Source organism: Dermacentor variabilis, chromosome 1, assembly GCF_050947875.1.
Source record: "Dermacentor variabilis isolate Ectoservices chromosome 1, ASM5094787v1, whole genome shotgun sequence".
NCBI lineage: Eukaryota > Metazoa > Arthropoda > Arachnida > Ixodida > Ixodidae > Dermacentor > Dermacentor variabilis.
This window is the reverse complement of record NC_134568.1, coordinates 136,040,869-136,058,209: the sequence shown is the minus strand read 5'-3', so window position 1 is coordinate 136,058,209 and position 17,341 is coordinate 136,040,869. Positions and strand designations below refer to the sequence as shown.

Genomic DNA, 17,341 nt, shown 5'->3' with positions numbered 1-17,341 from the left:
AAAGCGTTTGGTGACCACGATAAAGTTCTGCAGTGTTTCGGGCTAGAACAGTTTTATAGTCGGTTACCGGAGAACGTGCGATACTGGGTCTTGGATAGGCCAGACGTTTGTACGGTGGCTAGAGCCGCTGAGCTAGCCGAGGAGTTTGTGACGCGTCGAGCTCGCGGAGCTAAGGACGGTCAAAAGGGTGAATTTGGCTCGAAGTTTGAGAGGCCGAAATTCACGCCCATGAGATTAAAGAGGGACACGCGTAGTGAGGATGCGAGTGAAAGCAGTCCGACCAAACGTAAAGAGACGGCGGCAGCCAAACGCAGAAAGCGGTTCGAGATGAGGCGAGCGCGCGTTTGTTATACGTGCCAGAAGCCGGGTCACTTTTCGGCGCAGTGTCCGGAAACGACACCAAAAGTTGTGTTTTTTTCAATAGGCAGCACTGACGAGAACATGAAGCTTCTCGAGCCTTACATGCGAGACCTCCTCGTGAACGGGAAAGAGTGCCGAGTGCTTCGCGATTCCGCAGCTACGATGGATGTAGTTCACCCGTCTTATGTAGAACCCCATATGTTCACGGGCGAGTGCGCATGGATCAAGCAAGCCGTGGAAGCTCATAGCGTGTGTCTGCCAGTAGCAAAGGTGCTTATTGAAGGACCTTTCGGAGCGCTTGAGACAGAGGCGGCAGTGTCATCTATGCTGCCACCCCAGTACCCGTACCTATTTTCAAACAGGTCCGATCACCTCCTGCGCGAGAAGGGGCTTTTGTTTGGTGAAGCTAGTGTTCAGGCCTTAACCAGGTCGAAGGTTCGGGAGCTCGCTGCAAAGGCGGTAGTTGCGGGGCCGACGTTATCAAACAACGAAAAAGGGTCAGAGGCGCAGCAAGCTGATATTCAGAGCACGCCCGAACAGAATAAAATTGAGTCTGTAGCGTTGAAGGCGCCAGATACTGGAGAGGAAAATCCCGATTCGGGAAAGTTAGAAGAGCTATCTACTGATTTGCTCATCGCGCCTACGTCAGACGGACTTGATAGGTTGCTAAAAGTCAGCCGGTCGGCTTTGATAGCCGAGCAAAAAAAGGATGGCAGCCTGGAAAACGTGCGCTGCAATGTCAAAGAAGGTATCGCCAGGAAAACTGCGCGTTTTGTGGAAAGAGGTGGAGTCCTGTACCGGAAGTATCTAGACCGCAGAGGAGTGGAGTTCGATCAGCTGATCGTGCCTCAATGCTATCGTCAGGATCTGTTGCGCTTGTCACACGGGGGTTCGTGGTCCGGACACCTTGGAGTTAAGAAAACTAAGGACCGTCTCTTGCAAGAGTACTATTGGCCAGGGTGTTTTCGGGACGCAGACCATTTCGTGAGGACATGTGACACTTGTCAGCGGGTGGGCAAACCAGGGGACAAATCAAGGGCGCCGTTGAAATTGGTACCTATCATTACGGAGCCTTTTAGACGGCTCGTTATTGATACAGTGGGACCTCTGCCGGTAACAGCCACGGGGTACAGACACATTTTGACTGTGATCTGCCCAGCGACAAAGTTCCCTGAAGCAGTGCCGCTTAAAGAACTCAGCTCAGTTGAGATAGTTAATGCACTACTGTCCATATTTGCGCGAGTTGGTTTCCCTGCGGAAATCCAATCAGATCAGGGCATAGTGTTTACTAGCGCTTTGACGACAACTTTTCTCGAAAGGTGTGGGGTAAAGCTGTTACACAGCTCAGTGTACCACCCACAGTCGAATTCCGTTGAGAAGCTCCACTCCGTCATGAAGCGCGTGTTGAGAGCGTTGTGTTTTGAACATCGAACTGACTGGGAGCTGTGTCTGCCTGGGGTGATGTTTGCTTTAAGGACCGCGCCGCATGCGGCTACGGGGTTTTCGCCAGCTGAACTGGTGTACGGTCGCTCGCTTCGATCTCCGCTTCGCATGCTTCGAGAATCGTGGGAAGGTAGGGGCGACGACCCAGTCGTGGTGGAGTACGTGCTTAAGCTCCTCGAACGCTTAAGAAGGGCACAGGAGTTGTCAGGTGAAGCAATGACAAAGGCCCAGCAGAGGGCCAAGGTTTATTATGATCGGACAGCCAGGGCCCGTCGTTTTGAGGTTGGCGATGAGGTCATGATATTGCGCACATCGCTAAACAACAAACTAGACGTGCAGTGGGAGGGCCCAGCACGAATTGTTCAGAAACTGTCGGACGTTAACTACGTGGTAAGTCTGCCAGGAAAGCGGAAAGCACAGCAAGTTTACCACTGTAATCTGCTCAAACCTTATAGACAAAGGGAAGCAGTGGTGTGCATGATGGTAAACGTTCCTGAAGAGCTTCCGGTCGAGCTTCCGGGACTAGGCTCAGTGACGAACAGGGAAGACACCGGTCAAGTCATTAGTGACCTTATCAGTAAAGCACCGCTGTCGCCCGAGCAGAAAACCGAACTACACCAGCTATTACAAGAGTTTCAAGGTCTGTTCTCTGAGAGGCCTGGTAGGACTTCTGTACTTACTCATGATATAGAACTTACCTCCCCAGAGCCAGTACGATCCAAGGCGTATCGGGTGTCACCCCGCCAGAACGATATTATGGAGGCTGAGGTAAAGAAAATGCTACAACTCGGTGTTATTGAGGCAGGTGAGAGTGATTATACCTCCCCTTTGATTTTAGTTGAGGTACCGGGCAAGGAACCTCGTCCTTGCGTCGACTACCGCAGGCTTAATTCCATCACTAAGGATCAAATTTATCCGATCCCTAACATCGAGGAGCGCCTTGAGAAAGTTAGTAGCGCTCAGTTTATTTCCACCCTAGATCTTGTCAGGGGTTATTGGCAGGTTCCACTTACAGAAGAGGCTAGTAGGTATGCGGCGTTCATTTCACCAATGGGAACATTCCGTCCTAAAGTGTTGAGTTTTGGTTTGAAGAACGCGCCATACTGTTTTTCAAGTCTCATGGATAAAGTGTTGCGGGGACAGCAAGAATTCGCTTTACCGTATCTAGACGACGTAGCGATATTCTCCGCATCCTGGTCTGAGCATATGACACACTTGCGGGCAGTGCTAACCCGCCTGCGCGAAGCGGGCTTGACAGTCAAGGCTCCTAAGTGCCAGTTAGCACAGGCCGAGGTTGTCTACCTCGGTCACGTGATTGGTCAGGGTCGTCGCCGCCCCTCTGAAATAAAAGTGGCCGCTGTGCGAGACTTTCCGCAACCGCGCACCAAGACCGATATTCGGTCGTTCTTGGGTGTCGCCGGCTACTATCAGAGGTACATCCCTAGGTACTCTGATATCGCGGCTCCCCTGACGGATGCTCTAAGAAAAACAGAGCCTCAAACAGTCGTCTGGGACGAGACAAAGGAAAGAGCTTTTAGCGCCCTAAAGAGTGCCCTAACAAGCCAGCCTGTGCTACGATCGCCAGACTATACAAAAGGGTTCATTGTTCAGTGCGATGCTAGTGAGCGAGGCATGGGCGTTGTACTGTGCCAACGGGAAAATGGAGAAGTAGAACACCCCGTCCTGTATGCTAGTCGTAAGCTGTCCAGTCGCGAGCAGGCGTATAGCGCCACCGAGAAAGAGTGTGCGTGTCTCGTGTGGGCCGTTCAGAAATTGTCATGCTATCTAGCCGGCTCGAGGTTTATCATTGAGACGGATCACTGCCCTCTCCAATGGCTGCAGACCATCTCTCCCAAAAATGGCCGCCTCCTGCGCTGGAGCCTCGCTTTACAACAATATTCCTTTGAGGTGCGTTACAAAAAGGGGAGTCTCAACGGTAACGCCGATGGCTTAAGTCGAAGCCCCTAACGTAGGAATCAGCCTCAAAATTGTTTGTTACTGATGTTTTTCTTCCTGAGGCAGGATTTTTTTTAACATATTGCTTTTGTTTAGTGTTTCAAAGTGATGATATGCTTTCTAGTGCAATTTTTCAATTTGTGGACGCGTTCTGAGTGATGCTAGACTACTGTAAGGAACTAGGCAGTGGTATAAAAAGGGGAAAGAGCCTGGCAGGGCTTAGTGAGGGTTGTGCCGTGCTTGCTGACTGAGCGGTTGAGTTTCAGCGTAGTTCTAACGCTTGCCGGGAACGAGAACAAAAATGTGAACTCTCCCGAAGTCACTTTGCAGTGTCCCGTGCGAACCTGAACGAGAGAACGAGGCCTTCTCTGTGCGCTGCGCTCAAGAAACGTCGAGGGACGCCCGACTTCGGTTATGAGCATCATCGAGCGACATCCCTCCGGCCAGCGGATGCAGTCCCCTGTCCATCGGGATCTCCTTCCCCCGGCGGGGCGGTCTGTTGCGTTTCGCCTGCGACACGTGGTTTTGCCGGCGCGACTGCGGCGGGGCGGCAGACATTTTGGCCCGATCGTCGTCGCCGCAACACTCATCGGCAGGTGTTTCCAGGCGCGACTGCGGCGATGCGACCGCAAAGGATCACCCTCTCATTCCAGTCATTGTGCCCGAAACAGGCGATGCCAAAGCAGGGATCATCCTCTCATTCCAGTCATTGTGCCCGAAACAGGCGATGCCAAAGCAGGGATCATCCTCTCATTCCAGTCATTGTGCCCGAAACAGGCGATGCCAAAGCAGGGATCATCCTCTCATTCCAGTCATTGTGCCCGAAACAGGCGATGCCAAAGCAGGGATCATCCTCTCATTACAGTCATGGTGCTACGGCAGCGCTACAACAGGGTGCTACGAGATCGTGCTCGACAGGGTGCTACGAGATCGTGCTCAACATGGTGCTACGGCAGCGCTACGACAGTGTGCGTCACCATTAGCCCATTGTACATTCACGTGCTCGTCTTTTGAGGGGTTCCTTCTTGCCCTCAACTGCGAGAGTATAAAAACAGCTGCCCCCGGACGCCAAGAAGGAGGGCTCCGATTTCTTCTGTTGAGTGAAGTGCTCTCCCGTCTCTCTACTTCGGTCAAACCTGACCGCCAACTCTTTGCGATGTTAAAATAAACAAGTTGTTTCGTTGTTACCAGTCGACTCATGCTTTGCCGGGACCTTCGGATGCTTCCAGTTGTACCCCAGGCCGCCAGGCCAACGCTACCCTTGGGGCTTGCGACCCAGGTACAACCACGGGCGTCAGCGCCGAGTTCCCAACAGATCGTACCAGCGGTGCGATCCCAAACAATACACAAACGCGCGTATGCTCGCACATGCATACACGCACTCATGTACACGCATATTTAAATACGGAGACACAAACACGCGAACACACGCAAATGCAAGTACACACGCACGCACGCTCAAGGCGTGTACGCCCATACACACTCCCTCTCCTTCCCTGCTGCCTCGCAAAAACATGCGCGTGCAAACAGACTGAATGGCACTCGCTCAGCAATTACCGTTCAAAACGCCAGCTCTAATATATCGCTTTACGGTTTAAATTTCGCGCTTCTTCAAGTCAATGTGCCGTCTGCTGAGAGGTTGCAAGACCATTTGCTCCTGTCGTGTGACATAACCGCCCACCTCCGACCAAAACACTGCTTTAACGCAAGATCGATGTTCTAAGTGTCATAAATGCAGATGTTGTCACAAAAGACTGCTCTCATGGCGCAGACAGTTGAAACTTGTTGATACTCGGCTATTATGTAGAAATAAAATTGTTTAAACTATTGCCCATTCAGTTACGCTTGTGCACTGGCGTGAAGTTCTACCGGATGGTGAAGGTGCAATGTCCAGAATTTCCTGAGTATGTCCACGCTACAAGGCACGACAGTATATACGATTTGTTAACGTAACACAAAGACATGCGCATGCTTGTCGTTATGTTCTTTAAGGAATAAAATATAATAAAAGCAATGACTTAACAAACAAGCAACCCATTCCTACGTTTTAGGAAGCAAAAATAGAAAATATTTCAAGAGCACTCCTGAAAGAAACAAAACTGGAACCAAATCATGAGTTCTTTGTTTCAGCCATCTGCTAGAAGACTGTCGAGCTCACTCCTGGCGTTAAAGAAAAATGATATCGCGGCATCTCATCGCTGCCAGCGTGGCGCGCAACGATTGGTGAGAGTGATTAAACGGATCGGCCACGGCTTCCAACGTTTTTGCAAGTTATACGCTCGGGGTTTTATAGATACCACGTACGACTGTGTCAAAAATCACTCTTGGGAACAGTGTTATGCATATGGGTAGAGAGTCGGAGATAGGCATCAATCGAAAGCTGAGTCTCCGGACTAAATACGCCGCAGCGACTTTTACGACAGACGCCGTAGTTTTATCAAAGCTACCGTTTGTCTCGAAAATCGCGTACAAATCTTCGTCGTTTCCATAGGCTTCCATTGCTGAATTTTTAACTGCTCTGGGAACAAAATTCTTGCTTGCCACAGCGTGGTCACTGCATTTGGCTCGTGTGGATTGTCTTCCAGAACACGTCTGTCACCTGCCTTTTTCGATAATCGACCTGCAGCTTTTGTTCTTCGCGAAAAACCCGCTTGTTCCATTAAAAACGCGCTAGCTTCGTGCCGGGGCCGCTTGGGGCGCTAATTGGTACGTGTCCACTAAAGCTGGATATGGTAAATTAAAAAGAGTAGAAGGCCGAGTACACTGCCTTGAGTTACACCGGCGGTGACGTCAGACAGGACCGAGAAAAAGTTACCAACAACAGTGAACTGTTCGCCATTAGAAAGAAAATTACGAATCCATGATGGGTTAGTGAGTCAAGTTTAATTGCAGAGAGCTTTGCTATCAGGCGACTATGGGCTACACGATCGAATGCTTTCTAGAAGTCCGAAAAGCTGCAGTCAATTTGTTTACTACTGTTCACATCAAAGTGTAAGTCTGCCGTGAATTCTAGTAGTGTGTTTTCGCAAGAAATTTATTTTCTGAAACTGTTTCCGGTAAAAAAAGTTATTATATTCAAGTTGAGAATATATGCGGGATGCGATAATGTGTTCTAACATTTTGCAGCAACTGCACGTTAGTGATACAGGACGGTAATTTTCACTGTCACTCTCGTTACCTTTCTTAAAGACAGGCACTACTTTTGCGATCTTTCAGTTTGTAGGAAGCATACCAGTTGTAAGGGATTGGTTAAATAGGCGTAGCAGAATATAGCCCGATACTAAAATTGTATTTTTAGTATTTTAGAATTTACACCATTTATGCCGGAGGATGAAGATATCTCAAAGTTATCTATAAGTTCAACTACGCCTTTTAAAGTGATAATGATGGGAGCCATGCACTTGAAATCGAAATCGGGTACAAAAGGAATCTTAGAACTAGCTTCTCCTGTAAAGACAGATGTGGAAAGTTAGTTGAATGCCGTCGGACATTGACTGTCACGGAGAGTGAGCTGTTTTTATCATGCAATGAAGTATTAATTCACTTATCACAAGGGTTAACTATGTTCCAGAATTTTCTTGGATTACTTGTAAGGACGGAGGTCATCGTGTGAGATGTGCTCATGTTTGCTTGTGCACGCGTGACACGATGCTTGTTAATTTAGTTAGCAAGCGAATGTTTATAAGCTTATAAGACCGATAAATTTACTATCCTTACTTTTTGTTCGATCCAATGCAGTTTATTTCTTTCTTATACAAGAAAGCGTAGCAAGAGCTAAAGGCCATCGGGCTTGACAGAGGTTCTTGCTCCTGATGACATTCGGCTTGCAGGTATACTTCGTATTTCATACATGTACGTTTACATGCATTGTTCGCACGTTTTGTGACATACTTTGTTCGTGCACACTGCACGCTAAATATCGTCCCCACGAACTATACATGTGGTAAATTGGAAAAGCAAGAGAAACCACTACAATCCGCCTTTATCATTTTCCTGTGCTGCCCTCTGCAGCACGTCGCCGGAAACGTTTTGAAAGGGTGCCGGGACTTTCGCCGGCTGGTCTGTGCACCTGCGCCCACGTTGCATCAGTTATGCGTATCGTGGGTCGCGAATCATTAATAATGACTTCTCCGCGGCAGAGTGTCCTTCCTGGAAGCCATGAAGCGCTCAATGACTATTGGGTGAGCAGGCCTGAGTGCGTTGTTGTGCAATAAGTTCGGTCGATAAAGGCACGCCGAGTTGTTCCATTTGCCGACACGGCTGCCTTGGAGTTTGTTGTCGCTGATTTCTGCACAATGAGCTCCAGTTTTGTATTCTTCTTAAACATTATTTCGACATTTCGCATATTCAAGAAGTAACCCGCCGTGGTTGCTCAGTGGCTGTGGTGTTGGGCTGCTGCACACGAGGTCGCGGGATCGAATCCCGGCCACGGCGGCCGCATTTCGATGGGGGCGAAATGCGAAAACACCCGTGTGCTTAGATTTAGGTGCACGTTAAAGAACCCCAGGTGGTCAAAATTTCCGGAGTCCTCCACTACGGCGTGCCTCATAATCAGAAAGTGGTTTTGGCACGTAAAACCCCAAATATTATTATTATTCAAGAAGTCTTCAAGCACAGCCTTCCAAGCCGGATTTATCAAAGCGGTGCACTTGTTTACATCTACATCTACAGACGCAGGTCGCCTTTAGCGTCAAACATTGAGGAAAAGGTGCTTCGCTGATATGAAATAATGTCAAAACGTAGCAAAACATACATAGTTGCGCATGTGTGCCGTCTTTCAGAAGTATGAGCTGAACTGATTAAATGAAACAAATTGATACCGTTCAGTCAAGTAACTTTTCTTTACCTCCAATGCTGTTGTACGAATACCACAGTCATAAAGTTTAAGCAGCATACCATGGTTCACACTATCAAATGCCTCACCAAGAATAAGCCTATCCTGTATAATAATTTCTGAATCTTTTGTGATATTTTATGTTGGACATATAAGAGCGCATGTTCACAAGAGCTATTTTTGTGAAAACCGCATTGCGCCTCACTAAATATAGCATACTTCCTCAGAAAATCGTCTAATCGAGTATTTATTACAGTTTCAAAATGATTTGAAAGAAGGGGTAATACCAATATTGGTATGAAATTGCTTACCGTATGGTCAGCACCGCCTTTGTGAAATCAGCAAACTCTGGCTATGTTAAGTTTGTTTGGGAAAATTTCAGATTCGAGCATTTTATTGAAAATGTGGGCTACGACTTTCGAAATGATTTCAGATTCATATTTTATCGGAATGTCATAATACTGTCGAATCCTGCTGAGTATTCTTCTTAAATCAAGCGATCACCTTCTGTACTTCCCTAGACGTCGTTGGAAATAGTGCTGTTTCGGTACAATAAATGGTGTTTCGTCTCGGTTTTCAATAGCGGCATTACTCCAACATTGAACAAAAGCAGTGGTGACGACGCGATGCACTCTATGACGACGCGACCGAATGCATGTTGCTCACTTCTGTATGTAGCGTGTCGCGCTATTTTTGTATTTTGCTTAATTAGGTAATTAGTCAAGGATAATTAACCAACTTCTGAAGCAAGGAAGGTAGGAAAAAAAATTGCGATTAGAAAGTTGCAGAGCAGTTGGCAACACGTCCGAATAAACAGTTTCCGTATTTCTATCTGTTAAGTATTAGTGTTTTTCAGCTTACTGCGGATGCCCGCGAAATAAAACAAGAAAACACCACGTGACATGCCCGTCTGCGAGTCGTGATTGCACTGCTCTTAAGCTTTCCGCGCACAAACGAACATAGCATTTAACCGGTGTGAACACCCGTCCGTTTATCGCCATCATGAACCGCAGCGAGGGAAGCACATCGGTGGCGTCAATACCAAAGCCAACGCCTTCGTCACCGCCCTGCCGCCTCTTAGGCGGCAGCACACCCTGCTCGATGCTCTGTTCGTTTGGGAGCGCTGCAAGCACGGCGGGCAAGCAGGTATGTTACGTGATATTTTTTGTATTTCGCGGGCATCCGCAGGAAGCTAAAAAACACTAATACTTAATACATAGAAAGTTAGAAATTTACAAAGTGCTCTAAAACGTTCTAATCAGAATTTTTTGCCTAACTTTGTTGCTTCAGAATGGTTAATTTTCACGACTAATCAACTAATTAAGAAAAATACAAGAATAGCGTGACACATACAAAAGGGAGCAACAAGCATTTGGTCGCATCGTCTTATGGTGCATCGGCATATTTTAAAACTCTGAGTAAAGTTAGCTGAAACACCCGGTATAAGAAAGAATGCGCGTGAAAGAGAGAAAGTTCTTCCAAGAAATGCGTCAACTTTTCACACAAAACCTTGTGGCAACCACACATGCCTCTATCCTGAAGTCATATACATACATATGTGCGTACGTATGTGTGTCCGTGCGCGCGCAGTGTTTTTTACGTATTTAACATGCAAATGAGAAAATTGTAGAGCGACATGATCAACTCCCGATACAGCTTTCTGTTGCTCAATACGTGCCACATAAAAGTATTTTTCTGAGCGTGAAAGAAGCCCCCGAATACACGGAAAGTGACTCGAGCGGCGAGTCGCGCCAATTTTGCATACATTTGCGGGCTACTTTCACTCTCGGAAAAACACTTCTATGTAGCACGTGTTGAGCAACAGAAAGCTGTATCAGAAGTTTTTCAGGTTCCTCAACGATTTTCTCATTGAAACTTTTCATCTAATTATAATTTTGAAAAGTTTGACAATTAATATTAATTATCCAATTAAGCTGAATGAAAAAAAAATTATTTGGGTATCACCAAGCGACGGCAAACAACATTACCTTGGCTCTATCCAGCTACATTGCATTCCCATATTTTTAAACTCTGGCTGAAGTTAGCTGGGACACCCGGCAAAGAAAACGTGTTTGAATGAGAGAGAGCTTTGCAAGAAGTCCACCATCTTTTCAAATAAAACTTTGCGGCAGCCATTGCTGCCTCTATCACGAAGGCGCATATATATATATATATTATATATTATATATATAATATATAATATTATATAATAATAATATAATAATAATAATATAATATTAATATTTATAATATTAATATTATATATTATATATATATATAATATATATATATATATATATATATATATATATATATATATATATATAATATATATATAATATATATATATAATATATATATATATATATATATATATATATATATATATATATATATATATATATATATATATATATATATACGTGCGTTTCACGTAACTTAAAGCACAGACGTATCTACTGGGTGCAGGGGCAGGGGTCACTCTCCCCTTGCCCACTCGGTAGATAACTCTGTGGTTCAAGTAACTTCTAACAGCACCCTGAATATATGCAGTGGCGATAAAGCGATCAGTAAAACAATATAAATGGGCAAAAGACGTAGACATACACATGTGCGTGTGTTTTTCACACATACTTCGAAACTCAATATTGCTGAAGATGACTCAATGTTATTCAACAATAAGTTAACAGCATTTAGTCAACGATTTATTGTTGTGAATACTCATCAATAGCTCAATAATACTCAATATAGTTCAGCAATATATCAACAGAATTTAGTGAACGACTTTATTGTTAGAAACTACTCAACAATGGCTCAATAATACTCAATACTATTCAACATTATATCAAAAGAATTTAGTCAACGACTTTATAGTTGGAAACTACTCAACAATGGCTCAATAGCAGTCAATACCATTTAACAATATATCAACAGAATTTAGTCGACTTTTTTGTTGTGAACTACCCAACAACTTTAATGTTGAATTATTGTTCTGTGGTTTCAATAATTATTGAGGTATTGTTGAAAGGCTATTGAGTCAACAATTCATCAACAGTATGCCAACAACATTTCAACAGTCATTTTCATAAGGGGGTGCATCAACTTTAGCAAGGGCGTCATTTAATGAGGAGGTACGGAGGCTTTTCAAGTTGTCGTTCTTTCCAGTCAGATTTATTACTTCCTATCAAATTTTCCTCGGATTTGTATAAATACGCGAGAATAATTTTTATGGCGTTGTTCTTTCGCTTTCTTCAGTTGTGAATTTACTTGGTTATGATGTTTCTTAAATTCAGCCAATTGATCAATATTTGGCGTTTTAAGAAAAGTATGGCTCACTTTATTTTAATTGTGGATTTTCTTTAAAAGCGCAGCGTTTATCCATGGCTTTTTTATTTTCTGATATCCTTTTAAGCCATTGCGCTGTGGGAATGGGTCATTGCAGCGAGCAACGAGCTTACAAAAAAAATGAATTCTATGCATTATTTGCGTCGCTCTCTAGGAGTTCCGTTTCCTCATTGATAAGACAACTAAAGTATGTTAGCGCAGTTGTGTCAATGAGGCGATAAGATGATTGAAGCGTATATTACAGTCGAATTTGTGAGTGCACGGCAAAAAGCGGAACATAGATGATCGCTTATGTGGACGGATATGACGCTCGGTGGTAAAGTAGGGGTTTGTAGATTGGTGATACAAACATTTACTTAAGTGGCATTGCGTGCGGTCACAGATTTAGGTAAGGTTATAATGTTGAAACATGCATACATTCTAAAAACAGTTGCACCCTTTGGGGTGTATATTCGCCACAGAACAACAATCGTCGTCGATCTTGCCCGCATTTCCTTTCTTAAACGCTGCGAGCCCGGTACTTCCAAGTTAGAAACGGCATGCGCATTATCAGCATGACAGAGCATTCCCAACAGGAAAGTAACAAACGCAGCGTTTTCAAGAAAGGAAAGGCAAACAAGACAGATGACGATTATTGTTCTGTGGCCAATAGGCACCCCAAGGGGTGCCACTATTTTTAGAGTGTAAGAGTCAGGCAGTTGGCCAAATTCTCTAGCAGGTGCGTTTTCATGCACAATATCTATATAGATGTCACCTAGTATTGCGAACCTTTTGCCTGTTCTGCAGAGGTACACTAGCAGCTTATCCATGCCAGAGATTGATTCCCTTTTGGTTCCACGAGGTGGTATGAAGACTACTGCAACTGTTCGTGTTTTAAGTTGGATGGTAAGGCATTCGATATTTTCATTTGTTAGCCGAGAAATATATAATTACCTCCGAATCAAGACCCTTCGTATAGCTGCTGTTGTGCCATACGAGCACCACGTGGCCACCACGAGGCGTCGGGAGCTGCCATACTACATGCACCACGTGCCTACCACGAGGCGACGGGAGCTCACTTATCCGCGACGAATCAAGAATTTGACACGAGAGGCGACTTCAAGAAGCGCGCAGCCATCTCCGCGACGAATCGAGAATTCGACGCGGGCGACATCATCACCCTGCCCCGCCTGGTTCCTGCCAACGAAAACTTGCCCAAACTGGTTCCTGCCGACGAGGGGTCGCCGAAGGGATTTAAGGGAGAACCGGCCCATTGTCAGAAGAGAGACTCGCTTCCAGCCGCCCAGTCGCTGTGATGCGCTCTTACTGCTACCTGTACGCTGTCATCCACTATCTGTAATTATTGCATAAAGTTTTTCGTTTCTTCTTCGTCGGCGGAAAGAGTCCATTTTTCGTCCCCCACCCCGAAGTCACAACGCTGCCTACAGATTTGCTCTCGCAATCGATGCTTCGTCTTTCTGGCGAAAATGCGACTTTTTTTTTCTTTTTGGAGGGGCGAGTAGCACCGGTGGTATCTTGTCGGTGCTATCGGAAAGAGATCGATGACCCGGTAAAGGATGACCATGTTAAGTGAATCACATGCGGTAGTAAGAAATCCTATTCGTCGGACTCTCAGTTTTGGATACATTGAATGCAGTATGCGCGCCGACCCCATAAACACCGATCGATATTAAACGTTTCTCACGGCGTCGTTTCGCTGCGCGTCCATACCAACAGAATGATGGTGCCATGATTTCGTGAAGTCCTGGGTGTTTCGGCTGTTTTCCTCTCCCGACCTCCACGCCGAGTGACGCAGAGCCAGCCGACGCGATGAGAAATACTGATTCTTAACAGTATGGGGTGGCAGACGGCGAGACATAAGAAAAAAAGTTGCTTTCACGACCGAAAGCGAAGCATCGATTGCGATAGCAAATTATTATACAGCTATATGAAGTAAGGATAGCCACTCATCGGCCGCATAAGCTTGTAAACATTCGCTTACTAACTGAATTAATAAGCATGGTGTTACGCGTGCACAAGCAAACATAAACACATCTCACCTGATGACCACGGAAACTCGCTGCCAAAACGCGGCAATGAGGAAGCGCGGCAGCAACAGCGAGCGATGCGAGTGCTGCCTCTCGCTTTAACGCGAAGTGGCAAATCTTGTCCCCCATCGCAGATCGCTTTCAAAATAGAGCCCGCGAAACCGGGCACGGTCGCGCCATACGCAGCAGTCGCCGGAGTAAAACGTCCTCTCTCTCCCCTCTACCTTGCGCACGACGGAAGACGGCGCGGTTCTTCTCCCCTTGCCTCCCTTGCGCGAGCCACCATCGTCGGCTCGCACTCGCACGCTTTCACTCACACACACAGAATACGGCGCACGGGGAAAACGTTATCGCCCTTGGACTTTATACGGAACTTCACGATGACGCCGGCGATGACGGCAGAAATGCGCCAGGAGTATCCAAATAATTGCTGTCGCAATAAAATAAAACTTGCTTTCTGAGACTGGTGTGGTTATCGGAAGCAACATCCGAAAGCGCACCAAGCAGCAAGAAGCGCTTGTGCGTTGCATAGGCCTTCAGCGCTTATCGCGGTCGCTGTTATCAAGGTGATGGCAATGTGATGCCACTGGTGAGCCCACAACGCACTGCAAGAGCCCACAACGCGCGCATGCAGCGCCAAATGCTGCGATTACGTAGTAAGCATGTGCACTGTTGATTAGGCACTCTTGGTTCTAGAACTGTGTAACAGACAGGTAAACGGGAAAAAATAGGCGGTAGGTTGCGGAGCGCATTCCTCGAATACATTTCGTTTAACGTACATGGTTTAACGTATGGGACCACATACATGATGGATACGTTGGCAGAGAGGAAGCCGCCTGGCGCCTCCTGCCAAATATGCCCAAGCCAAGTCAAACCATTAGCAGCCATCCTATCGTTTCTGTGTCGACTAATCTTGCCAGGCCTACAGTCGTGAGAATCGCCAAATTGTCTCAGAAATTCGGCATACTCTCACAACACACGTTTCAGATGAACTTAAGAGCAGCGAAAGCTTCTTGAAACAGTTACTGGCGAACAGCGACAGCGCAGGTGTATTGAAACTTTATGCTAAAGTGGAGGCCACTGCTGCAGCCATGTTTGACAACGCTATTTCTAAGCGTCGTAAACATAACGTGCGTTGAAGTAGTGTAATAAGGCACTTTAACACATCGTACCTAAATCACAGAAACCCAATAACGTAAGGAGCATGCGGAGTCAGTACAACGTTTTTTTTTTACGTACGTAATGCGTTTCTGTTTGCTCGCCATTATTATTCTAAAACTGCGTATAATTAATTGCACTCGTAAAGAGCTTGAGGCAGTGAGTCGAGGACACATATCTGTAATGAAAAACAATTATGTGAAACTCTCTTCTTTTATTTACGTTGATGACCACTGAAGGAAACCTTCGCTCATTTATTTTCATTCATTGGCAATCATCTTGAGGGCAGCTGCTCGAGTGTCCATCCAAAGATCCATTACGCGTGAATGCTCTTCAAGCTGCTTTATCTTAGCTTCTAAGCGTCTCAGTTGATCTCGAGTAAAATACCGCTGCCAGCCACCAACCTCACCCTTCCTGACGTAGCTGAATTGCTTGTAGTCCTCCAAAAAAACTCTGTTGTTGGCTGAAAAAATTCGCTTCGTTGCGTTGTACCAATCACGGTCGGCGCAATCCTGGGTTTTAAGTGCAAGGATGCGCTTCATGTTGTCGCTCGCGCACCGACCCACAATGTCCCGAAGCAGTTCTTCCTGCTTTTCCAGCTTATCGCCGTAATCATCGCCCAGAAACCGAGCCAGCCTCAGTATCACACTTGGAGTATCCGTCTTGAGTTCCTCGTAGGTTACAAAGAAAACGTTGGGCTCGTTCCTCAGGGCATAACCGGACGCAACGTGATCGAAGTAGCTTCCCTGGCCAGCGCAGTCACCCTCCAGAAACGCGTCGAACAGCTCCTCGAAGGTTCCGTCCCGGAAGCGATAAACGTCGAAGGTAGTGATCATGTGGTAGGAAGAGACGCATAAGTCCCAAGGGTTCCTCGCTACGTAGACGTACTTGGCGTCTTTGTTCATGGCAGTGGTGCTTAATGGCAGGTGGGTGGCAAACAAGCGTAGTGGAAGACTAGGTTTCCAGGCGTCGAACTCGACGACCCCTAGAACGCGCATGTTGTGCATGAACTCGTCAAAACCGCTCACTGGTTTACCTTCTTTTAGAATCAACTGTATCATGTACATCATCCAGTGCGTACCACTCTTGGGGTACGTGGAGAGAACCAGGTCGCCTTTCTGGGCTCGGAACTCGAGGGCTGCTCTCAAGAGATCCGGGTCAAAGTTGGGACTGCGCGGGATGCCGTCTATAATTTGAGCGTAAGGCTTCCTTCGAGACATTGCAACAACTTCCCAGTGAGGTCGACTTCTGAAACGAAAAAAAAACAAAACCCCGAATTTCTATTAGCCGTGCACCAGGAGAAAATGCTGCAGTGACACTGGCGAACAGGAACGAACCGACAGAGCAGGGCGAATATGGCAAATATGCGAACGATATGAAAAGAAGCCTAGACGACCCCCGGAAGGCAAGTGCTAGTTTTGGTTTCAAGGAACGTGCACTTTTCTGGCGGTTGACAGCATCCTAAGATCGGATGGAACGACGTAGATGTGGATGTTTGCATTTGTTGCCATTCACAAGTTTTTTGTTTAAACAGAGAAATGTGGGTGAACGGCAAATCACACTTCTTTCTCTTTAGCTGGTTTTTATTTCTCCTTTCTGCAATTTTAAATCGGGCAAAGCGCAAGAAGTGGTTGACTTCGTGCGTCCACCGAGCTCGCTTCCGCTCAATCGACCCAATCGCTCAACGATATCACAAGTGGCATCGCGCTCGGTCACCAGCTTAAAAAAATCATGGGGGTTTTACGTGCCAAAACCACGATCTGATTATGAGGCACGCCGTAGTGGGGGACTCCAGAAATTTGGACCATCTGGGCTTCCTTAACATGCACCTAAACAGAAATACACGAGTGTGTTCGCCCCCGTCGAAATGCGGCCGCCGTGAACGGGAGTCGATCCCGCGACCTTGTGCTTAGCAGCCCAATACCAAAGCCACTAAGCAACCACTGCGTGTGATCAGCTTCGGTTATCGTGCCCAGTTTGAAGATGAGAAAAATAAGACAGAGGAGCTTGATCAGGCGTGCAAGGAACGGAGGACGCCGGAAACTAGGTCAACCGAGCATTAGACGAAGATGGTCAATGTCGGGGCATGTGGTGTTATAGCATCGAGATTTCCAGTTCTGCGAACTTTTTGAGGTTTCGTAATGACAACAAGGAAGTACAAGTATTTCATTCTATTTTCTGAGCAGGTATTCATTGTGCATGAGTAGACCAATTCAGT

General features: G+C 46.3%; 1 protein-coding gene across 1 annotated transcript; it reads right to left on the bottom strand.

The window, feature by feature from the left end:
* Window positions 1–15,383: 15,383 nt before the first annotated feature.
* LOC142585815 (sulfotransferase ssu-1-like) lies at window positions 15,384–16,343 on the bottom strand. Its single transcript, XM_075696877.1, has one exon. It carries the CDS (start codon window positions 16,341–16,343, stop codon window positions 15,384–15,386), a length of 960 nt encoding a protein of 319 aa, XP_075552992.1.
* Between the last annotated feature and the right edge of the window lie 998 nt (window positions 16,344–17,341).

Excerpts from the sequence above, each read along its gene's own strand:
- LOC142585815 (XM_075696877.1), bottom strand. The coding sequence starts at position 16,343 with ATGTCTCGAAGGAAGCCTTACGCTCAAATTATAGACGGCATCCCGCGC.